The sequence below is a fragment of the Prionailurus viverrinus genome, chromosome E2, assembly GCF_022837055.1.
Source record: "Prionailurus viverrinus isolate Anna chromosome E2, UM_Priviv_1.0, whole genome shotgun sequence".
NCBI lineage: Eukaryota > Metazoa > Chordata > Mammalia > Carnivora > Felidae > Prionailurus > Prionailurus viverrinus.
Genome location: NC_062575.1, coordinates 17,879,654 through 17,904,830, shown reverse-complemented (window position 1 = coordinate 17,904,830; position 25,177 = coordinate 17,879,654). Strand labels below are relative to the sequence as shown.

Sequence of the window (25,177 nt, the reverse complement as noted above, 5' to 3'; positions counted from 1 at the left end):
TTTAACCTACTTACATGTTTATAATTTTTAATCCTTAGATTTACTTAATTAAAATAGGAAGTCTTTCACAGAAGTGAACAATAAACTTTAATCTTCATTTTAAGAAATCAGATTGTTTTCTTTTTCTATCCCAGACTCTTTTTCTTCATTTTGGTATATGGCATTATGTTTATTAGTTTATATCAAAATAAGATTTTGCTAAGGTAACTGTTTAAGGTTTCTTTATAATTTTTATTCTAATTCATGAGATAAACAATAATTAATCAAACCATAGGTTTTATAATTCAGCCAGAGAATCTTAAGAATAATTGGTGATTCTTTTGTTATTTGTTTTTGTAAAGTTGTTACTTTCAGTAATTATACATTAATACTTCTAGAAGTAATACAGTCTCAAGACACTTTTTAGCATGTGTAGGTATACCAGCAGATTAGGCATGTAAATAGAAATGTCTGTTGACTATCTCTACTAGTTAGATGACTACAGGTTTTTAAAAAGGCTGTAATTTTAGTTAATAACTTTACGTGAAGTGATCCATCTAATAAACTTTTCTGTTGGAAGAGAGAGACTTATTAAATAGTGCTTTGAATTTTGTGCTATAGCAGTTAATAAATCACAAGTATCTAACAGGTATTTGCTATACTGAAAGAACCTAATTGAGTGCTATTTATATTAGAGGAGAGGACACGAGAGAGCTAAATGAATGTCCTGTAATCAAAGAAGGACAACCATGTTTCAATTTGTTTCAGAAATCTTAATCACCTAATAAAATCATAGAATTTCTAAACCATCGATAACAACAGACTGTATAAAAAAATGAATTAAAGAAACTGTAAGTTACCATTTTTGAGTTCCTACTATGTAAGAGGAATTGTGGTAGACAATTTGCATCATCATTATATCTCAATGCTTCCAGGCACAAGCTACCTCTCTTCTTTCCTGCTGGGATCTAAGTTCTTTTCTTCTTGCTACTGCACTTCAGAGAATTGTGTGCTGTTATTTCACTTAAGGAAACTGTAGTTCCTGGACTAAGCAGTGTGTAGGATATTGAATTGGAAAAGCCATACTCCCCTTTAACTCTGCAAGTTTCAAGATCTACAAAATGGGAATATGCGGGTACCCGGATAGCTCAGTCACTTGAGCATCTGACTCTTGATTTCGGCTCAGATCATGATCCTGGGGTTGTAGGATTGAGCCCCACCTCTGGCTCTGCATGGATTGTGGATCCTGCTTAAGATTCTCTCTCTTTCCCTCCGCCCCTTTCCCCTGCTTGCGCATGCTCACTCTCTCAAATTAAAAAAAAAAAGAAAAAATGGGAATATGATTTCTAGAAGAATATTAAGTTTTAATAAAAGTGAGTCACAACTTATTTACTATGTTAGAAAGTATTTATAGTTATATAATTTGCATTTTCTTGAGTTGAATAAATTTTGAGAGCCAGTTTGTCTTTGATTGCTGTCCTAGGTTAACTAGGTAAACATATTTCAGAGTTTTGGCCATTTATTTAGTATACTATTCCTAAAATTAAACTCAAAACTCATTACCTGGAAAGATGATTCACCTATGTAACCTATATATTGATGTGGTGAGCTAAAGTATGAGTTAATCTTGGTTGTTCCATATGGCCATTTCTACTTTTTCTAGAAAACAGGACCACCTCAGAAGGAAGTCAGATTCTAGTTACAAACATGTTGCAAGTACGTTTAAAAACTCTACTCCTCTTGGGGCACCTGGGTGGCTCAGTTCGTTAAGCGGCCGACTTCAGTTCAGGTCGTGATCTTGCAGTTCGTGGATTCAAACCCTGCATCCGGCTCTGTACTGACAGCAACGTGGAGCTTGCTTTGGATTCTGTATCTCCCGCTCTCTCTGCCCCTCCCTCTGTATCTCTGCCCCTCCCCCACTCCTGCTCTTTTGTCTCTCAAAATTAAACATTAACAATTTTTTAAATAAAAAATAAAAACTCTACTCCTTATTCTGTCTTTTTATTGTAATTATATAGTAAATCTAAATGTATACATTTATACATACAGAAATATATATGTATGTGTATATAGATTTATGTTAACATCTGCGCTATTAAAATGAAAAGCATAAACAAACTTGGGCCATAATGGTTAATTCAGAAACAAGTACTAATTCAAGAGGCTAACTGTATTATGAATTATCGTTGACAAAAAGTACACACAACTTGTTGTTGATTTATTCCTTAAATGTTGTCCGCTTATAATTTTTAGCAACAACTTTATAAATAACTGCGATTTATTCTGTTTCTGTTAGAAAAAGCACATTTTTATATTACCTGAGTCTGTAGATTAGCATTTTAAAACTGCTCACAGATTTTCAACCTTTCATAGACAAAATACATACATAAAATAGACACCGTTTCTATCTGTATGTATTTTACACAATTTCACATTAACAAAGCAATGCACAGAAGTGGACTTACTTTCTTATATCACCAATAAGATTGATGATATCATAAGTAAAAGGTGTTACCATACTAATTGCCATAAGTAATTGTTTTATAACAATTAGTTGTGTAAATATACGAATAAAGTTATATAAATAGTACTCCAGCTGGGGCAGGAGTGAGGAGAAGGGATTAGGGTAGGATACAACAAGAGATTTCATCTGTTTCTGTTACTTTTCTTCTCTTAAACATAAAATCATATGTAGTAAAATGTTAGCATTTGTTAAAATGTGAGCAAAGGAAACATAAGTATTAATTTTAAATAGTTCATATTTTAAAAAACACCATGTAGCAGTTGATTAAAATAAGTCAAAATGAGGTGCCTGGGTGGCTCTGCAGTTCAGCGTCTGATTCTTGGTTTCAGCTCACATCATGATCTCACAGTTCACAGGTTTGAGCCCCGCATTGGGCTCCACATTGACAGTATGGAACATGTTTGGGATTCTTTATCTCTTCCTCTCTCTCTGCCTCTCCCCCACTTACACATTCTCTCTCTCTCTCTCTCTCTCTCTCAAAATAAATAAATTTTAAAAAGGTAGAAATTATTTTTTAAAAAGTTTAAAAAAAGTAAGTCAAAATGTCCAATCAACTATGTTTTTAAAAAGTAATAAAGGTGGGGCACCTGGGTGGCTCAGTTGGTTAAGTTTTCGACTCGATTTCAGCTCGGGTCATGATCTCATGGTTCGTGAGTTCGAGCCCCGCACTGGCTCTGTGCTGATAGCCTGAAGCCTGCTTGGGATTCTCTGTCTCCCTCTCTCTGCCCCTGCCCAGCTCTCTCTCATGCATGTGCTCTTCTCTCTGTCAAAATAAATAAATAAACATTTAGAAAGGTAATAAAGGTATGAGCTATATAGGATGCTTGGTGAACTTATTTTTGGCATAAGTGAGGGTACCTTATCTTTCATTCATAAATGCAAGTAGATGTCCATCAGTAGTATTTATTTAGCCCACTGAGGTAAAACTCATTCCCCCCATGTCATTCCTTCATGAAAAGGTGTTACTGTCAATTAAATTTAATCAGAAAATAAATGAGAAAGCACCTCAAAGTGCCAGGACTATACAGGCATATTCTAGATATCACTCACACACACATGCACACACACACACGTATTATAATATGGATTTTGGAATCTTAAGGATCTAATTTGAATCTCATTACTATCATTTCTATCATATAGACAGAATTTTGTGGAAGTTAAATAAATTTGTAATATTGCCCCTGTGAATAGACATTGATACCAACTTTTTCTTAAGGTTATTAGCAGTATAAATATGTAAAATGCTTAACATTACCTAACAATTAGTGATCATTCAGTAAACATTGACTTTTCTCCCACATGTGTATCATGTGTTCATTTGTTCATTTGTATAATGTGTATCATGTGTTCATTTGTTCATGTGTTCACTTGTTAATAAGGTTTTAAAAAATAGATCTTATTTTTATAGAAATAAGGTTTTTAAACTTATTTTGCTTTTTTCTTTCCATTCTCATCCAGTCTGTGTTTTACCTTATTTTGAATTTTTGCCTGTCAGCCAAGATAGAGCCACTTTTGGGGCATGGTATTTACATTCTGACTTATTCTTTCATGTTGACACTCTCTCAATAGGAGCCCTTGTCTATAAAACAGACATTGATAGAATATGATGAGTCATAGGGAGAACAGACATTTCCCAAAGGGATGTTCTGAAAGGTGACTATTTAAGAGTTCTTCCTCGAATTCTCTTCCTTTTTTTTTTTTTTTTTTTTTTTTTAAGTGAAGTGATACATTTGCATGATCGGGTATCAAAACTGCTGGTAGGGCAATGTATGACTTACCTTCTATTTTTTGCTTAGACACTTTGTTTTGTCTGCAGTTGAATCCAGTATCTACTCTAATACAGACCCAGATGTAAAATCTGATTAATTATATTACAAGATTTTAATGATACAAATACTATTTTCTTTCCCCTTTTTGGTCTCCTAGTCTAAAACAAAGAAATGTGAAGACATTGGACTAGAGTTGGCAGGAATACCTTTATTATTTAATCTAAATAAAGTGTATTATATGATGAAGCATTGAGGTGACCTTCAAATAGCATCCTTCAGACTTGTTCTTTTTAATTCTTATCTAAATTAATATAGTGATAATCTCTGTTTTTGTCTTAACATTCCCTTTCAAGTAGTAAAATGATTGTCTTTTTTTTTTTCCCCCTGTACTTTTTGGAGTTTTTGACATTGTGATAAATATAGTTATCAGCTAGTGTAAGTACTCCCTTTTGTGTTTAATCTACTTGAGGTAAAGGATTTGTTCTGGGCTTTAGTCTCTTCATCCAGTATTGACCAGTGATGCTGCCCAGTAGTACTGAAATCACTGGATCATAGAAAGCATCTTTCTTTTCCAATAGGAAATGATTTAAAAAAAATTGCAGGGGCACCTGGTGACTCAGTGACACGTCCAACTCTTGGTTTCAGTTCAGGTTGTGATCTTATGGTTCGTGAGTTCAAGCCCCAGGTTGGGCTCTGCACTGACAGCGAGGAGTCTGCTTGGGGTTCTCTCTCTCTCTCTCTCTCTCTCTCTCTCTCTCTCTCTCTCTCCACCCCCCTCCACCTCTGCCCCTCCACTGCTTACTTTCTCTCTTCTCAAAATAAATAAATAAACTTAAAAAATTTTTTTAATAAAAACAAAAAAACCTCCACCAAATTGCATAATATATACCTAGTACATGTCTTACACCATGCTTAGATATATTTAAAATATTGCTATAAATGTCAGGACACTTACAATTTTTCTAAACATTTTATTTTTCAGGAAACATTCTTTAATAAATATTTTGTGAATATATTAATGTCACTCTGTCAAGGTAAAAATAATTATTTTAGGAGAATTTAGATTAAAAATAGAAAAATTATTGTGTAGTATTAGAACCCTGACTGGCAGTTTCTTGGCCTGGGGAAGAAAAAGATGGTTTCCAATAAATCAGTAACAAACATTTCAGCTTCAGCAACAGTGCTAATTATTTTTTAAAATAGAGCCTCTAGGATCAAAAATTTATGTAGTTTAAAAGTGAAAATTGGTAACTTTTTTTTTAGGGGTATAAAGAAGTATGTGAAAGTTGGCCTGAGAAATGAAAAGATTCTTTTTCTGCTAAAATACAGATTATGTCTTTCTGCTTGAGTGTATTGGTCAGAGCATATTCTCTTCTACTCTATAAGAGAATTTGGGTAAAGGCACAGCCTAAAAACATCTGAGAAAGAGAGCATTCTGGCTTATGGATTAGATTGCATTAGTAAACAGGAGAACAAATTGGTGAATATGAGTTAACAAAAATTTTGGATAAGAAATTTTTCCACATGGCATTTATTTGGATGTTGATAATTTAATTTTTTTTTAAGTTTGTTTTAAAACATTGCTTATTGTGGCATGTAAACTTATGTTGGGTGGGAAAAGTACAAATGGGAAATTGAAATTGTTAAACATGTAAATTAAATGATCAACCCTACAATTTTTGTTTTTTGCTTTTGCTTTTGGTAAAGTAATCTGGATTGCTTATTTTATATGCTGGGATGCTAGTTGTTTTTTCTATTAATACACTTAACTTGCATTCTAGCTTCGCCATTCAGAGACAGGCATCGTGTGGTGGGTTGTGTGACAGTGTCTGTCAATAGTGAAGACAAATAGTGCCAGAGACACTTAACCCATCCAATCTCACCCAGGGTATAGGTCGGTCTCGTTTTCAGACTTCTTCATAAGTCTTTTTTTCTTTCTTTCTTTCTTCCTTCCTTCCTTTCTTTTTTTGTTTCTAAATAGTGGATTGATACTGATTGAAACTAAAAACTCTTTGTAAAGTTTTAAACTTTACATTAATACTATAAGAAGAAGAAGAAGAAAAGTAGAAAACGAAGGTTGGCATGTAAGGTGTTGACAAAGCAGGTTTGCAGCCACTTTGTGTGTTCTAGATTTTTCAATCCCTTAGCAACATGAATCTTGGCCTTATAATTTTTTTCTCTTGATATCTTTCTTCTTTGATCTGAAATTTTGCCGTTGTATCTGGTGACTTTTATCAGGCAAGATGTTTAGATTTGAAGTCTTTGTTACCAGAAAGAAAAATGAAATACTTAAAAAGGATAACTAAGGTTGAACAATAAGTGTTTTAGACCAGAAATATCTGGATTGTTTTTTAAGATTATTTTCTGAACAGTCAGTGGTTTACTCCTTCTCCGTTCCACTATTGGTTCACTTAAGCACACTTGCAAAATTTTATGGCTTTTGTTTTCATGACATTTTTAGGCAGCTCAACTGATTTTGCCTGGATGTTGGAAAGTTATAAAATATATGTGCATATTTAAATGCTAAGGATCACATTTTCATCTTGGAAGCTCAGTTAAATGTCATTTCTGTCACATCTTTTAAATTAGTGAAGGGTATTTGTTTCTTTTAGGGACTTTAAAGAATGTTTCCAATTTCAAAGCTTTCTATAAAAGTGTAGTTAGTTCCATATAAAGTGTCATGTCTTTTTTTATGGTATTTTAAGCACTAAAATGATACAGTAATTAAAATAATTTCTAGTTCACAAATCTAGAACTAATAGTTCTTAATTTCAAAACTTAGTTTAAGCAAGGAATATATAAAATCTACACGAGTTTCTATATGTGGTAGCATTTAAAAGTCCCATTTTCATCTTTCTCATCAAACTAATAATACTTATAAATTCTAGGGTATCTGGGAAGGCATTATCTGCCACTCTTTTTATCCCAGCTACTTTGAATACTCATAGTGAACCTTAATGATTCCATTGGTTCTTAAAAGCATATAAGAATATATAATTTCAGTTCACCATCATTACTGGCATTTGGTCTGGTAATTGGCTCATGCTAATAATAGAATTGTTAGATGTAGACATAGAACACTATGTATGTGATAACTTCACTTACACATTTTAGAATTAATCTATTGTTCTGAGATTGTAAATGCCTTTTAGTAAATATAGAAGTGGGCTTTCCCTTTGGTTTACCATGCTCTCTAGTCACATAAAATGTTATAGAAAAATAAAATTCCCCTAGATTCAAAGATAATTTTTTCATAAAAGAAAAAAAACGAATAATAAAAATTTATTCATGTGTTACTTAGGTAAGAGAATAAGTTTAAGAAAAAAATTTAAAAACTTACAACTTTACGAAGGATTGGTAAGGGATTTAAAGAACAAATAAAATTATAAAGGCATACAATAGAAATACATTATGACTATTCTGCTTAGTGAGAAAATAAAAACAGTTAATAAAATTTTTTATGTTGGAATTTTTTATTTTTAATATGTAGCAATGAAACATTGTACATTCCTAACAGATAAAAATGGAGACTCAAAACCAAAAAAGAAGGGAGAGGTAATTAGCATATTTTGTTTATAACAACTTAAAAAAGAATATATAGATGAGACAGGATTACATTAGCATTTTAGTTCTACAGAATGTCAATTAAGCTGTTTCTTGACATTTAATGATTTAGTAACTGAAAAGTCTTTGTAGATATTTTAAGTACATTTACAGTATTCCCAGGAATGTTTTTTAGTGCTTTTCTGGGACTGCTTGGAAACGAGAAATTTGTGTTTAGAAATCTAAAGTGTTTTTAATATCACTTATGCATTTTTAATAGATAATATTAAGGATTTTTTATTCTTAGTCAGTTTATGGATTGATACACAAGTAGATAATAGGGCTTATATATAGTTTCACGAAAGAGTTATTAGCACTGGGGCACACGTGGCTGTCTCAGTCGGTGGAGCATGCAACTCTTGATCTCGGGGTTATGAGTTCGAGCCCCACATTGGAGGTAGAGATTACTTAAAAGTAAAATCTTAAAAAAAAAAAAAAAGGATAGTTATTAGCACACTCTCTGTAGAAATAGCGAATAGTTACCTCTAAACTCTTTAAGTTACTTCTAAACCCTTCCCTGGTATCAGGTAATGCCTTTATAGTAATAATATAAACACTTTGAGTAGTACATCCTTTTTTTTTAAAACCTGATGTGTTTATCATGGGCACATTGGTACATTTGTTGGCCAATATAATTTTAGTATAATTCAACATATGTATCAAATATTGGCTTCCAATTAATTTAATAAAAAAGTTGAATTTTTACAGGTCTTGATCTGAGGGTCATGAGTTCAAGCCGAATTTTGGGCTCCACGCTGGATGTGGAGCCTACTCAAAGAAAAAAAAAGTTGAATTTTTACTACATGCAAAATACTATGTTAGATTATTGGGAGGGTCTAAGAAAGATGTCTATGTTCTCAAGAGGCCCATATTGAGGCCCATATTTCTCCACTTCACCCCTTCATTTGGCAACATTATTACACTTAGGTGATCCCTTGCTAACCAGAATGTAACATCTTTATGTGAAGATTTTATACACCATTATCATGATCATCAAATTAACACTGATATTGTTATAAAGAGTTTTATAGTTTAAAAAAATTGTCTTACTTGTTAGAATCTTAAAATGAGTAGAATCTTTGTAATTTAGACTCAAACTGAGATAGCTTTAAAAAGTAATACTATTTTTAAATTAGAGAATGCTTACTGCTGTCTTGTGACAGAGTTTATGTTTTCAGTTTCATAGTTCTGTGCTAATGAACTTTTTTATTTAATAAGTATGTCCAGGAAACTGCAGGTAAAACATAAAAATTATATGTTAGGTGCCCAAGGAAAATGTATAGAATATTTTAATTTATGTAGGGTATGAGATCACAGTTTGGCATACCTGTCCCAGAACAGACGTTTATGTATGATTATATCAATTGGGTTTTATAACCATGACTGTTTTGATAAGATTTGCAAGATAAAATCATATATACCTGTAGAGCAATGCTAGGTAATGTCTTGCATATTAAATTCATAAATATCATATGACTTGCTTTCGAGTTCATGATTGCTTTTCACCGGTACTTTCCATCTGTCATGGACAGGGATCCCTGAGATGTTCATATTCTGCATTCTCATGTGCATGATACTTAGATTCAAAGAGGGGTGGTTGCGGGCGGTGGGGGGAAGCTTCGTAGAAATACACGTTCACAGCATTCATGCTGCATGTTTTGTGTGTTCCACTGCAAATACTGCATGCTGCCTACTTTTATTTCTCTGAAGATGAAGAACAGAGGCTTATACACACACACACATTTAGTTTCAATTTTGCCAATAGTTGGAACAGATGGAGGAATGTTATACATAATACCTTTTCTATTTTTTAATGATTTTTATAGTATTTTTCAAAAAAAACAAGAAAAAAAACTTGTTAATTTAAACCCAAAGTGGCTACAAATCAGCTCCTAAACTATCACTGACATTAGCATCTAGATTTTGTAGTTTTTACAAATCTTTTAAAGTATTTATTTACTAAGAAAACATTGCATTAATGCATGATACAAAATTGATAAATTTTCTTTAAATTGGAATGCAGTTTAAAGTGACTGAATTTTCCAATTTCAGCTACTGCATTTGACAAGGATACAAACTGGAAAATGGAACTGGTATCATCTTATTGCTCTAGGTTCTTTGACTTATGGTAGTTGGGAAAAATATTACCATGTGGCATTATGTAGATTACATCATTAATGGCTAATATTAATTACTGTGCTCTTCAGCTTTGACAGCAGTGAAAAATTATGGGTGAATTTAGCGATTTCAAATAATTTAAGTGTTCTGGTACATGTTTTTAAGAATGATCTTTGGCACTTGGCTTTTGATTATCTGAACATTGGCATTCTTAACATTTCACTCTGTACATTGTAATTAATAAGAATGTTGCAATTCCAATAACTGCCCATCACAGTTTTAAGTTTTATCCTACCACTTTAGCACAGTGGCATACTTGGCTATAGATAAAAACTAATTTTAGCTTTAAACATATATTTTAGTTCTCCGTATTAAATTAAATTAAATGTTATTATGTAGTTTTGTGTGTGTATGATTATCAACCTTTCTATATCTTATACAAGATCAAACGGTATTTCTAAAATTTTAGAACTAAAAACGTCCAACCTTAACGTTATTAGTATGCCTCTGAGGCTGTGCTGTTAAGGGTTAAAGTAGTATTATTTTTCAACAAGCTGTTCTGCCAGTTGCCACCCATTTTGAAAAGGTCTATTTAAATCTTTTTTGCTAGACGTAATAAATAAATGGCTTTTACAAAAAACCTTCCCCAGGACTAGAATTATTTTTGTTTAAACCTCTTTTTTGTTAGACTTCGGTCAATAAAAGTTACTGTTACTCATATTAAGAAATTCCCTAAATGGTTAAAATCAAGCAGGCCCTTTAAAGAGAGGGGTATTGGATAGTGGTAACCAATTGCTGAGTGTGTAATTAAGGATGTTGTAAGAAATATCCATCCAGTAATCAGTCCTTACTCTGCTTTTCATTCTACCATAAAGGATGGATTTATTTATTTTAGAGATCATGGTTTTGAACTGCCATTTCTAACTTCTGGATACCCTCAGTGGTTAACTTCCTTATTTTCCACAGCCCAGCATATTCCAAATCAAACTTTTCTCACTTTAATTCTAGATTTTACAATAATCATAGTGATGGTACCAGTTCCATTTTGCCTCCAATTCAGTTGATTATATATTTTTTCTATTTATTTCTCATTTTATAATTGATATCTGGAATAATCAGCAGCTCTTTTCTCATTTATTTTCTCATATTTTTATTCCAGGATTTGCCTCTGAAGCAGGGAGTGTCTGCATTAAAAATGACCTGTAGTTCTCTGCTTCATAGGTTAGAAACTTATTTTAATATTTTGTGGCTAAGCACAGTCCCACTTTTCAAATTCTATAATAAATTATTTAATTGGCATTGAATGTGGACCACAAGCTTATATTTCATATTGGGGTTTTCTTTATTATTTTAAATGATTAAAATTCAACAGAATATCCAGCTGAGGCAATAAAAGCTTTATTCTTGCTTTACAGCTTTAAACATTAAATTAGATTTTTTAAAATCTATCAATTCTAACACAAGTAAAATATTGCTATTTGGGCATTTTTTAAAATTGCATTTTTTAGGCTTTGTATTGCTTGAAGCATTTATATTCTAAAACTTAACCAAATTCCAACTATTCATTTTGGGGAAAAACAATCAGTTCACAAATCACATTTTCAATGGGACTGCTAGCCAGCATAGGTGAAAACATGTATAGTGTATTTACTCTTAAATTGTACACCGCAGATGCTTCTTCAGCTCCCTCCTCTTCCTCCATGGGCGGTGCTTGCAGCTCCTTTACCACCTCTTCCAGCCCTACCATTTATTCTACCTCAGTCACCGACAGCAAGGCTATGCAAGTGGAGAGCTGCTCCTCAGCCTTGGGGGTAAGTAACAGAGGGGTAAGTGAAAAGCAGTTAACCAGTAACACAGTTCAGCAGCATCCATCAACACCGAAGAGGCACACAGTCTTGTACATCTCACCACCACCTGAGGACTTGCTGGATAACAGTCGGATGTCCTGCCAGGATGAGGGGTGTGGATTGGAATCAGAGCAGAGCTGCAGTATGTGGATGGAGGATTCCCCCTCCAACTTCAGTAACATGAGCACCAGTTCCTACAATGATAACACTGAGGTACCTCGTAAATCACGAAAACGAAATCCAAAGCAGAGGCCGGGGGTCAAACGACGAGATTGTGAAGAATCTAATATGGATATATTTGATGCCGACAGTGCCAAAGCACCTCACTATGTGCTTTCTCAGCTTACCACGGACAACAAAGGCAACTCAAAAGCAGGAAATGGGTTGGTATTCACATTTTTTAAAGTTTTATCACCATTGTGCAAAACAAGCAAGAAAAATAAATCATTCCCCACTTTTTGTAATTGCTCAGCTTAAGTTTGAATATAAAAGCAAATACTGATTTTATCATTGAAATACATGAAAATTCGAACTTAAAATGACCAAGTTTCGCTAGAGAAAAACATATTAATAGATTTTAGCAATAGGTATCTTATGAGTATGATTAAGTAGTAGAAAATAATCTGTTTTGACGTAATTTTTAAATTTCAAATGGATTCATATTTTAAAAGGATTTAAAAATATTTTTACTCAGACAAATAACTAGCAATGTAATGGCTGTAGTTAAACAACTTCAAAACATTCAAAAAGGGCTAGTTTGTGTTCTTTCACGTTGTCTCCCCATATGGTTCAACCCATTTCCATGTCTGTAAGGGTTTGACTTTCTCTTTTATCTGATGAAAACAAGAAAAAGCTGCATTGATTCTTGTATTTATTTTAAGCTTTTTCTTTAATACATTCTCCTGACCTTTACAAAAAGTAAATAGATCACTAATTTTTTTCCCCTGTGATTCTGGGTTTATGTATTGAAAGCATGATAGAACAGGATCATGGTACATATTTGAGTTCTCATTCATCTCTGCCAGTCTACAGCACCCACTATAAATATATTTGTAAATAAATATATTTCCATGGCTATATTATAGAATATTTATTGCTATAGTATAGAATACTATGACTTATTTTTAACTTTTTAAAATTCTTTTAGTACTTTTATTATATTTAATTGCTAGACTTTTAGTTACATTTTCCTATTGCATTCAATATAATTTTGACCAAATTTAATTCAGTGGATTTTAAGAGATTACTTTTTGGGGAGGCAGATTATGGTCCTTTAGTTGACCCAGAATCTCGTACAATTTCAGGTTGTCACAAAGAGTGATGCAGAAGCTTTTGGTTGGTTTACTACTTGATGACATCATTCTTATCTTTTAAGTTAGTAATCTGGTTGACTATTATAAAGAGTATTCTTAATGTATATTTAACTTGTTCTTAAATGTTCTCTCAGTACATTTTTAAGCAATATCTACATTTAAGCATAATTATTTTATATTATTTTCTTCTCTACTCTCACTTAAAACCCCTTTGGAGTGATGTAGTTAAATAAAAATAAACATTTAAATGTTTTTTCTTTTTAGGAAGTCCAGATTAAAAAATTATCTAAAAGAAAACAAGACTAACCTTTTCCTAAAATGTTACCATTAGCAGAGCTAATTTCAAAACATACTTGTAGAACTAGTAGCTATAGAATAATGCTCTGAAATGTAGTAGCCAGATTTAAAAGGCTCATGTATATCCGTCATTAAATACGAGCATGCGTTTATTTGGGTTTCAATGCAAAAGGTTTTTTGGTTTTTTTGTTTTTTTAAGTTCCAAAAGAGAGATTTTCATTGTTATACTGAAATAAACATTAAAGGTCCAAATGAAGAACAAATAGAATTTTGACATAGGGTTAGTCAACACATATCATTTGCAGTTCCTGTTAAGAGAGATCTTGACCTACATCTTTTCTGCTTCTGCTTTTGTATGATAGATATATCTTAGAAATGATTTGAGATTACCCAGGGAAAGTATAATAACATTTGTTGAGACAAAATCTCTCATGAAATAATTCATGGAACAGAAACTCATCAAGCAGCAGAAGAAATGTCCAGCTTCTTAGGTAATGGAAAAATATTTGACACTGGCAAGTAGAAGTGGTGGAAGAAGTTTAAATTTTGAATAGATAAGAACTATATCAAGGAAAGGATAAAGCAATATGTAAATATATTGAAACATAGGCTTTTGAAAGCAGTTATTAAGAGGATCTCAAGCTAAAAGTCCTGTACTCTTCAATAAGAAAGGCATTAGAAACATGAAAGAAATTCAGAAATCTTTTGAGGGATAAGGTATATATAGCCTTAGATATCATAATGTGCCATAAATTTACAATTTATATAATACTGAATTGTAGGAAATGTACTCTGAAATATGTTATAAACAGCAGTTTATTGATCTTCAAGAGGGAAATAGCATTTTTGTATAATTAAGGTATTATATAAAAGAGTTTATTAAAAAACAAAATCACTTAAAAAAAAATTAGTCAGTATTTAAACATTACTTAGCCACGTTCTTAAATTCTTCAACTAAATGTTCTGAGCATCAGTAGGCTTATGTTTTTTCTAGATAGTCCTGAAAATTAAGGTATAATGTAATGTGAAACTCCTTTTAGGCATTTTGTAGTATAAATTATTTTTTTGTGTGACAGACAACTAGAAGGATACATAGCACATAGGAATTGGAATGCCATTTTAAGACTTCTGAATAGAATATAATAAGACAAAGGACTTAGCTTTTTGGATGCCATTTAGAAGTAAAATCCCGTACAATTAACTGTAAGCCATTGTGCCTTAAAAATTACTAAGTTCACTGACTTCTTTTCTAAGAATTAGTTGACATTTTCATTGTTGTACATGTCTGAAGATCTAAATATATATGTATTCCATCTGTACATTTAAGCCTTAGAGAATAAAAGTAGTTTTAAGGGCTTTTAAAAGTATCATTTCAGAAATTGTTTAGTTACATGGACTATTCTTTAAGCCATAATGTGTATACTGTGTCAACTCACTCATTAGTCTTCATCCCAAATGAAATATTTTGTTTTACTAAAATAATAAAACTTGTTTTTATCTATTTATCCTCATCAATACTAGCTTGGCTAGCTTAAGTGAATATAAAAACTGTATCTTGCCAAATTCATTGGTATGCTAAATTTTCCTTATAATTCGAGCTAAAGTTTTCCCTTTTCTATTATAAAATTAATAGATATTAATTACAAACATGCAGAAAAATAGAAGAAAATAAATAACCTATAATTTAGTCACTCGATACAACTCCTATTAGTATTTTACTGTATTTTCTTTTGGTCCTTTTCATTGAATATTTAGGGGGTGTTTTTACATAGTTTCAGTAAGTGAATATTTTTGCTTTGAATTTAAAAATAAATATAAAATGATACAATTGTAGAGTTTCATATGTAAGGGACTGCACATTGTATTGAGAGCACATGTTTGAATTTCTACCTAGAACGATGAACAGAAAAATAGGATTTGTTGTCCATTGTTCCAGTTTCAACTCAGTACTTTGATTCATAGAATGTATTCTTTCAGGGCCTTTTAAATGACTTACATGGGTAATCTTTGACTTAAGTATGTGAAACTTACATGAATGGCATTCCTTGGCCAGGAATCCGAGGATCCAGTCTTCTTCATCTTGATATTATAGGAACTCTTTTTATTCTGCTTTCTTTCCTTTGTCCCTTTCTTTTTCCTATTTGCAACAACAACTATTTTTTCAGCACCTGCAGCTTCAGGAATTGTGCAAGGTTCAGGGAATGTGAAAACGATGGAGCACAGTACTAGCCCTCAGAACTCTCCCACTTACCTAGTCAGTCTTACTTCGCATTTCTTCTCTTCTCCATCCTTCTGTCCCTTTCCTCACTATGAGGTTCATCCCAGTGCCTGGTTTCATTGAGAGTACAGCATTTCTTCTTTTTGTTATTGATAATAGAGGCAACAACTTAGAGCTGAAGGGTTAAACATTAGGGGCAGGTTTAAGGCTTCTTAGACACTGTTGCTCTTCTTTGTTTGAAATCATAACATTCCTCCTGGGATCTGTTTGCTTTTGGAGATTTTGTCCATAGTCATTTCTTAGCTCCTGTATTTTCAATGTGAGGCATACAGAAAGCAGTATAGGCCCTGACTCTATTTTAAAATGTACATGGGTAATTTTAAATCTGTTTTAAAACTAATAGTATTGTTTTATATTTATTTTATCACATATTTGCAGTGCTTCAAATGAAAGGTGTTGACCTAAAGTCCTAACCACTGGTTGAAATATTTTTCTTTGAACATACATTCCACATAGCAAATGAATGATAAACAAATAAATATTAGAAATACAATTTTAAAAAATAGATTGCCTATCTGTAAAGGCCAGATTATAAAGATTTTATATGCTAAGGGCTTTAATTATTTAATCATAACTAAAAACACCGTGAAAAATTGTACTTCTAGAAAAGATTGGTTAGAGTAAATCTGATTTCCCAATAAAAATTGGATCACTGATTTTTTATTATAATTTTTTCAGAAAAATTGTACTGAAAAAGATATCCCCCAAAAATGTATGCTACATGTACTTTAGATTGTTTTTTAAAGCCTTCATTTCTTTGGGCTACCCCCCTTTTCTTTTGTATTGCAAGTCTGATTAGAAAATAATGGTAATCTTATAGTTTTATATTACACTCACATATATGTGTAATTTTTTAAATTCGTTTTGACTGAGTGCATTGTGAAAGGTTATAGTGACATTCGCTATTCTCTCACCTGTTATTTTTCTGTTCATTAACATTCATTCTTCCTCCATTCCTCCTACCACACATAGGTGTTGTTTTCCCTGTCCAATTTACTTTCTTTTATTTTTGCATTGTATAGTTAAATTTTATTTAAAAGTTTAAAAAGATACTTTGCGTATGGAATGTGTCTTCCCTTAGGCTGTGTTTTATTTTGTTGTTAGGATTATCAGTTGTTTTTAATGACACTGCTTTTTCTGTTCCTTCCTTTACCTTAGATGACTTTTGTAAAAAAAAAAAAAAAACAAAAACCAAAAAACTTCTTCTTGATACTCTTTCTGTGTTGTGCTTTGACTTCTCAGAACATTGGAAAACCAAAAAGGCAGTGGAGTAAAGAAGAGCCCTATGTTGTGTGGACAGTATCCTGTTAAAAGTGAGGGAAAGGAGCTGAAGATAGTTGTACAGCCTGAGACCCAGCACCGAGCTCGGTACCTGACGGAGGGTAGCCGTGGCTCAGTAAAGGATAGAACACAGCAAGGCTTTCCTACAGTAAAGGTACTTATTTTATTTAGCAAAAGAATTTTTTCCAGTTTTGCTTACTAGTTATTTTAACTGGCAAAAGCTGCCTAAAATAAATGGTAGAAATACCGTATATAATGGAAATTAAAGCAAGTCTGACTGAATCATAAGCCCAGTATTGTTACTTTAATTTGATTTTTAGTTTAGATGAAAGGGGAAGTGAGAATGTGTTCCCAATAATATTTGGAATTTATGAATTATGTTCCCCTTATATTTGACATTGGTAGCAACTATATTCAGTTCTTCCCAAACTTAGTATTTAAGAAGAAATTTTAAAGTGAATTCATTTAAAGTGAAATATTGTAGAAATTAGTATGGACTTGGAAAATAAGGTTTTTGAGATGGCTAAAGGAATCAGGACTATTCATTTCAGAAAAGAATTAGTTGATAGATAATTCAAATCTTCAATTTGAGAAATAGGATATTAACTGATTCTTCATCTTTTCAGAATTTAGACTAAAAGAAAAAAGGGGCTTAAATTTCAGCCCCTGGGAAACTTTGTTACAAAGAATATTTCTCTTTGAAGATAAACCAAAAAGGAGTGAGTGGGGGATGTTTAACAAGTGTTCCTACCCCTTGTAAAACATTAAACGTAGGAATTTTGACTAGTCACGTGGTAAATTCTTGTTAAACACAGTTTGTGTAAATGTAATGTTAGTATTTACTTGGCTTGCTTTTCATTTTAAATTTTAATGGAATAATGGTAGAAATTTAGGATCAGGAAATCTATCCATGGTCATTAATAAGGTTGGTTAATAGTCCCACGTACAGTATCACTCCTATCCCTCTGCTACTCGTCACACCAACCCCATCCTCATTCCCCCAGACTCAGAAGAAATAGGTAAATGATAAGTTTAAGTCATGCTTTTTATAAATATTTGTTTGACCAGACATTTTGATAGGTTGGTTAGTATTTTTAACCCATATTGATCTGACTTTAAGTTATGGTTTGGTTAAGTACTCTCTGGTCAGAAGTATTATTAGATTAATTATCTCTGATAGGGAGTGAATTGACCTTAAAAGTTTATCTATTCATTTATTCAACAAATAAGCACCCCTCTATGTGCCGGACACTGTTCTAGGTACTGCTAGTGGTTTAGGTAGATTGCTTCTTTGTCTACTGATTTCCCTCATGATATCATTTCACAGAGATATTGCTACACTGGGTTACAAAAGATGTATGAATCTTTTAAAGTACTTTGGTGTACATTGTACAAGTTATTTTGTGATTTTATGCATTCTATATTAGTAGCTTCAGTATTTAACTATAAACCTGAACAAAAATCAGCATTGGAAAGATTTGTTCCCAAATGCTATTTTATTTATTCATTCTTCAACAAATTATAAATTATAATTTATGAAAGCATGTTAGAGACCTGTAAGGATCCATAGATCCTGGTTTGAACTAACACTTTTTCAAACCATAATGTTTTGGCCCAGAATTTCATGATGTTGTGGATATGTATCTAACCTATGCAAATGAGTTACATTTCCTTATTATTTATATAGCTGTACTTCAAATACTTTTCTATTCAAATAGTTTTAAAAGAGTAAAAATTCAGTATGTGTACACATTTGATGATGATGATGATGATGCCACTAACATAGTTTAATGAATTTTCCGTTAGTAGTGATAGTAAACTTTGAGTAACCCACATGCTTTGGCAGTCCATAAGTTTATAAATACATAAAGGACTGTGTATTCATTTGCATCTGGTTGTACAAATTAATTGTAAATGACAATTTATCATTAAACATATAACATTTTAATCAAAATGTGATTATTACAGGATTAAAACTTAGAATTTCCTGCAAAAACTTAGCCAATTCTCCTCTTTATGAAAATATTTTACTTTTGGTTTTCTTGAAGATTTAAATTATTTCTTTACTGTTATCTATTTATAAATGTAGAACTTGGTCTTAAATGTTTGATTTGACAATTAGATTATTTGAAATGCTAATTAGTCTTTATGTTCTATGTTATCTCACTCCAGCTGGAGGGCCATAATGAGCCAGTAGTGTTGCAAGTGTTTGTGGGCAATGACTCTGGTCGAGTGAAACCACATGGATTTTATCAGGCCTGCAGGGTAACTGGGCGAAATACAACTCCCTGTAAAGAGGTGGACATTGAAGGCACTACTGTTATAGAAGTTGGCCTTGATCCAAGCAACAACATGACATTGGCGTAAGTACTTAGTAAAAATTTTTTCAGTATACATTACACTTCTGCAGTGGGCAGGAAAAAAATTTTAGTTTCTAATGTAAAAAAAAGAAGATTTTGAGTATTTTATTAAAATGTTTTAAACATTACAAATAAAAACGTAGATTAATGCAGAATGGTAATTGGTCAAAATGAGCTCTTTTCCCTATGATGAATTCCTATGATGAAAGGCAAGGAAATAAAAGCCAGGTGGAATAATGGCTTTTTTGGAAATAATATGGACTAATTTGTTGGGACTAATAAAAGTAACATTAAAAATAAAAACTACAAACCATTTGATTTGTTCTCCTAAATTCTTAGTATTTGCATTAGAAAACTATTTGACAGAGACCTTTCATGGTACCTGGACCCATCCTGATGTGGAAAAGCATGTTGCTGTTCTAAATTCACTTTCTATTTTTGTTTTCCTATATTAAAAAAGAATGTACTGGGAGTATGTTTTTTTTTCCCCGCCATATGCATTTTCATTGCCTAAAAAATATGAGGTGTTAATAATTTAAATTAAAACATTTTTTTCTTAAGCCTTTTGTTAAGGGGTTTTATCCTAAATTTGAAACCATAACAGCAGCAAATATATTGATAAGGGGTAGACTTATGTTGTAATTATTTGTATTGAAATAGCTAATGACATTTCTCTATTTAATTTTCAGTTTCCTTTTGAAAGCCATTTTGAGTAATGAGGTTAATTGGAAAAGAAAATTTTTGAAAAATAGTAGACTTGTTTTTTAACTTTTGAAAATTATGAAAATATAGGGCGCCTGGGTGGCGCAGTCGGTTAAGCGTCCGACTTCAGCCAGGTCACGATCTCGCGCTCCGTGAGTTCGAGGCCCGCGTCGGGCTCTGGGCTGATGGCTCAGAGCCTGGAGCCTGTTTCCGATTCTGTGTCTCCCTCTCTCTCTCTGCCCCTCCCCCGTTCATGCTCTGTCTTTCTCTGTCCCAAAAATAAATAAAACGTTGAAAAAAAAAATTAAAAAAAAAATTATGAAAATATATATAGTGGAAGAAAGGAAGGGAATTACTGGTTGTAAAAATAGTACTTATTCATTATAAGTGTTTTGTAACCTTGCTTTCACTTACCATCAGCATTTTCCATGTAGTAAATATTTTTTGGCATATATTTTAATGGCTATGTAGTGTTCCGTTCTTTTGGGGACAGTTTGCTAGTGTGTTTTTGTTTTTGTTTTTGTTTTTAAGTAAAATTCATTCCTTCTATTTTAATATCTGAATTAGCTACAAAAATAAAGAGGCTACATTTATCTATCTATTTATGTATTTCAAGTGTATTTATTTTGAGAGAGAGAGCAAGCATGCAAGTGGGGAAGGGGCAGAAGAGGGGGGAAGAGGGAATCCCAAGCAGGCTCCATACCACCAGCACAGAGCCTGATGTGTGGCTTGAACTCAAGAACCCAATACCATGACCCGAGCTGAAATCAGATGCTTAACTGACAGCCACCCAGGCACCCCCATTTATTTTCTAAAAACAGTGATTGGGATGCCTGGCTGGCTCAGTCAGTAGAATATATGACTCTTAATCTCAGAGTCATGAGTTTGAGCCCCACGTTGAGCATACTTTAAAAATAAATAAATTAAAATTAAAATTAAAAAATGGCTAAGGTGCCTGGGTGGCTCAGTCAGTTAGGTATAGGGCTCTTGATTTTGCCTGGTATCATGATCTCGTGGTCGTGAGATCAGGCATATGTGGGGCTCTGTGCTGGGCGTGGAGCCTGCTTGGGATTCTCTCCCTCTCTTTCTGCCCCTCCCTTGCTTGCACTGTCTCTTTCTCTCTCAAAAAAAAAAAAGAAAAGAAAAGAAAAAATGGCAAAAGTATCTCTTGTAAGCTATTACTTACGTTCCAATTTTGAAATAGTGATTTTACTTTACTACTTTTTGCATTATTGTAAATGAAAAGTTGTCAAGGTTAAGAATTATGAATATTCAGAATTTACCCTACTGTATTATTTGAATTTGGAACGTTATGATTGTATTACATATTCAAAAAATTAATAATTAGCAAATTTTTTAAAAAAGAAACTTATTTGGTTAAGAATATTGTGCTATTTATATAACAGCAAATATTGGTTAATGTATTTTTTTCTGTGTCAGGGTGGACTGCGTAGGGATATTGAAATTGAGGAATGCTGATGTTGAAGCCAGAATAGGAATTGCTGGTTCCAAGAAAAAAAGCACTCGTGCAAGATTGGTTTTTAGAGTTAATATCACAAGGAAAGATGGCTCCACTTTGACACTGCAAACACCCTCCTCTCCGATTTTATGTAGTAAGTAAGAAAATACATATCAAGTTTTTTTGGTTTTGTTTTCTATTAATTTTCAGACATAGCTAAATTTCAGATGTTTTAAAGACTGTAGCTTATAATGGTGCAAAATTTGAAGCATTTTAAAAGTTGTAGTCAGGTTTCCTAGACTATAGGTGGATAATATCAAGTAAAATTGAGAAGATATGTAGCATTTTGTAGTTCCCTATTATTATCCCATACTACTTTTAAAGGTAATTTGAGGGGACACCTGGCTGGCTCAGGTGCTAGAGCATGTGACTCTTGATCTCAGGGTCGTGAGTTCAAACCCCATATGGGCTGTGGAGCCTACTTAAAATTAAAAAAAAAAAAAAAAAATTAAAAAAGTACTTTGAATGGTTTACCTGAATTAAATTCCAAAGCCAAAGGATTCTTCACTGTGTGATAAATTGCTGTGATCTTAAGTCTGTTTGGTATTAGAACATAAGAAACATTAAGGTAAGTAGAACTTTGTAAATATACAGCAGTTGGAGTTCTGATTACAAATCAAAGCATTAAAGTATAGTTTTCGCAAGTGGGAATCATAATTCTTATTTTGCTAATCTTGGCTTAGGAAGTAAATGATGTGTGTACATGTGTGTTTAAATTTAATCTTATTGTTGTATGTGCCTCACAGTATATTCTGGTTTCCCTATAATGAGCATTATTACAAGCAGTAAATAGAACATTTTTTCCCTTATGTATCACTTAAGATTTTCATTGAGTGTAATTTTCTTTAGCATTGCTTCATTATAATTAACACCTGAATTCAGAAGAGCAGAATAGACTGTTCCATTCAATTGAATTTCCTGTTGGGTTGTTTTGGGTATTATGACCTTGCTACCCCTAGGAGAGTTACACAGCCTTTGTAATTGTATTTTTGTTTTGTCAAATTATTCATCCTTTGTAAATCTTATTTTCCCTTTCTTTTAATTCATCTCAAAAATGCTCATAGCCGTACTTTAGCTTAGCAAACACCATAGTCTTTTTTAAAGTACTAAAATATCTTTCTGATCTCAAGAGAGCTCAGTTGGATTTCTCTATTTTTTGTTATTATAACAAATTTGTTTTGATACTAGTATTTCTTTAGGCTATTTCTGGGTGATGTGCAATTATAAATAGACTGCTTTTACAGATCGTATATTCCATGTCTATTATATTTAGATAAAGACAAAATAAAGAGTCTATAGATGGTTTATTGAATTCTTAAGCTTTTCTAATTGGGGTGCTCCAATTCTGGATTTACTATAATATGTGATATGTTCCAACTTGACTCTTACTAGGATACAGTTCCAATTTTAGTGGTGTGTATGCATTCATTTTTTTATGTGAAGTAATACTTTGACCATGACCATAGCCATTCTCTCGAGGCCAGAGCCAGAAATGCTAGATAATTCACATCCTACTACTTTAGCAGAGACTGGCAAATGGTTGCCAACTTTATGTAATCATTTGCTCTTTCTTTCATTAGTTTGTTTAGTCACTTCTTCATTTTCTGTTTCATTAAGGCATTCTTAAGATATAAATATATTCAGCTAAAGGTGGTAGAGAATACAAAAGAAATAGAAAACATGATTTTCTGAAATTTCATCTGTAATTATTATCATTTGTTAATTATCACTATTAAAGATAATATATGTCCATATTTCAAAAAGTCTCTCTCTCTGGGAGTCGAGGTGGGGGGTAGATATGACAGCTCTTAGAAGCAGCAGCGCACAGTGGAAAGGATATACAGTTAATGATAAAAGTTAACATGCTTTGAACTCTGTATGCCGGGGATTTTGTTTATAAGCATTGTATCATTTACTCTTCTCTGTTACCTTATATGGATTCCACTCTACAGTTGATGAAACTAAGACTTAGAGAGATTAAATGACTTCCTCAAGATCACATAGCTAGTAAATAATAAGACCAAGATTCACAACCTCTTTTAGCCACTATGCTATATTGTCATTACAATCACTTAAAATTGCAGTGCTGAAACCAAGTTTGAGCACTTTATTTCATCCTAGCCATGGCCTCTGAATGGTTAGGGCAATAGTTACAGAACGAGATTGTGTTAGTGAACTGCTTCCTCTACCTAGGAGATTTATGTTGTGTAATTTAGACTTTATGAATTTAGAAAATAGATTTCAGTTGGGGGATTTTACTTGAATACCTATATGGTCCCTTCCATTTTCTTTTATAGAAGTCATTTATTATGGAGATGTAGGATATATATTTTTATTCCTTTAATTGACTATTTGTTACTTTCCATCTGCTTAGAGAAATTGGATTAGATACAAATGAACAGTACTTTATTTGAAAGAAAGGGATACTAATGATGAGGTCTTGCCATCTGTGACAACATAGATGTACCTACAGGGTATTATGCTAAGTGAAGTAAGTCAGGCAGAGAAAGACAAATACCATATGATTTCACTTATATGTAGCATCTAAAAAACAAAAGAAATGTGAATAGATAAAAAGAATAAGACTTGTAAATACAGAGAACAAACTGATGGCTGCCAGGGAGCTGGGGGATGGGCAGAATGGATGAAGCGGAGTAGAAGATACAGGCTTCCAGTTATGGAATGAAAGAGAATAAAAGGTACAGAAATACAGTTAATAGTATTAGAATAGCATTGCATGGTAGGTAACATGATAGCTGAGCTAACATATGATAACACTAACATATGATAGTGAGCATAGCATAAGGTATAGAGTTGTTTAATCACTGTGTTGTACATTTGAAATTATTGTAACATTGTGTGTCAATTCTCAAATTTAATATTTTTTGCAAGAAGAAATAAAAAAATAAAGAGGCAGTAATAGTTGCCATGCTTCTTTTAATTTGCAAATATGTTTAGACAATTTCCCTATTTATTTATTATTGTTATTTTCATAGAATTTCATGCAAATAGGATTTTTTCCTTAAAATGTATAGCTAGCTTTAAAATATTTCTAATAGTGATTTCTATGAATATCAATTAGATCTAATCATTTAGGCAAGAGTCTAAGACTCTTACCAAAAAAAAAAAATTACATAAGTAATCTCTATACCCAATGTGGAGCTTGAACTCACAACCCTGAGATCAAGAGTCACATGCTCTTCCAACTGAGCCAGCCAGGCACCTCTAAGCCTCCTGACCTGTACATTCCTAATGGATCGGTGATTTGATTTTTCTAAAAACCTGTCATCTTATGTAATGAATGTCCTTATTCTGTGTTCAGAATGTAACTTTACTTGATCATGAGTTTTCTTTAAATATGCTACACAGCAGTCTGTAGGTTGGTCAGTCTTTTTTATTGTTAAACTGGTAACAAAATGAAATATTAAAAAAATTTTATTACTTTTTAATTACTGTTGTTTAAATATTAGCATTAGGACACACAACAGGTGTCCTACAGGTGAGGGGCACTTGGATGGTTCAGTTGGTTAAGTGTCCAACTTAGGGTCAGGTTATCTCATGGTTTGTGGGTTCGAGCACCACGT

General features: G+C 32.5%; 1 protein-coding gene across 6 annotated transcripts in view; it reads left to right on the top strand.

Annotated features, from left to right (window-relative positions):
• NFAT5 (nuclear factor of activated T cells 5) overlaps positions 1–25,177 on the top strand; it is a 115,156-nt gene that overhangs the window by 48,856 nt on the left and 41,123 nt on the right. For 5 of the 6 annotated variants that reach the window (XM_047834556.1, XM_047834555.1, XM_047834554.1 and 2 more), the window contains 4 exons: positions 11,668–12,226; positions 16,974–17,166; positions 19,185–19,375; positions 21,515–21,687. In XM_047834556.1, the coding sequence (XP_047690512.1) occupies positions 11,668–12,226; positions 16,974–17,166; positions 19,185–19,375; positions 21,515–21,687 (1,116 nt within the window). Of the gene's footprint in view, positions 1–11,155; positions 11,218–11,667; positions 12,227–16,973; positions 17,167–19,184; positions 19,376–21,514; positions 21,688–25,177 lie in introns of all 6 variants that reach the window. The other variant, XM_047834558.1, reaches the window with a different exon arrangement.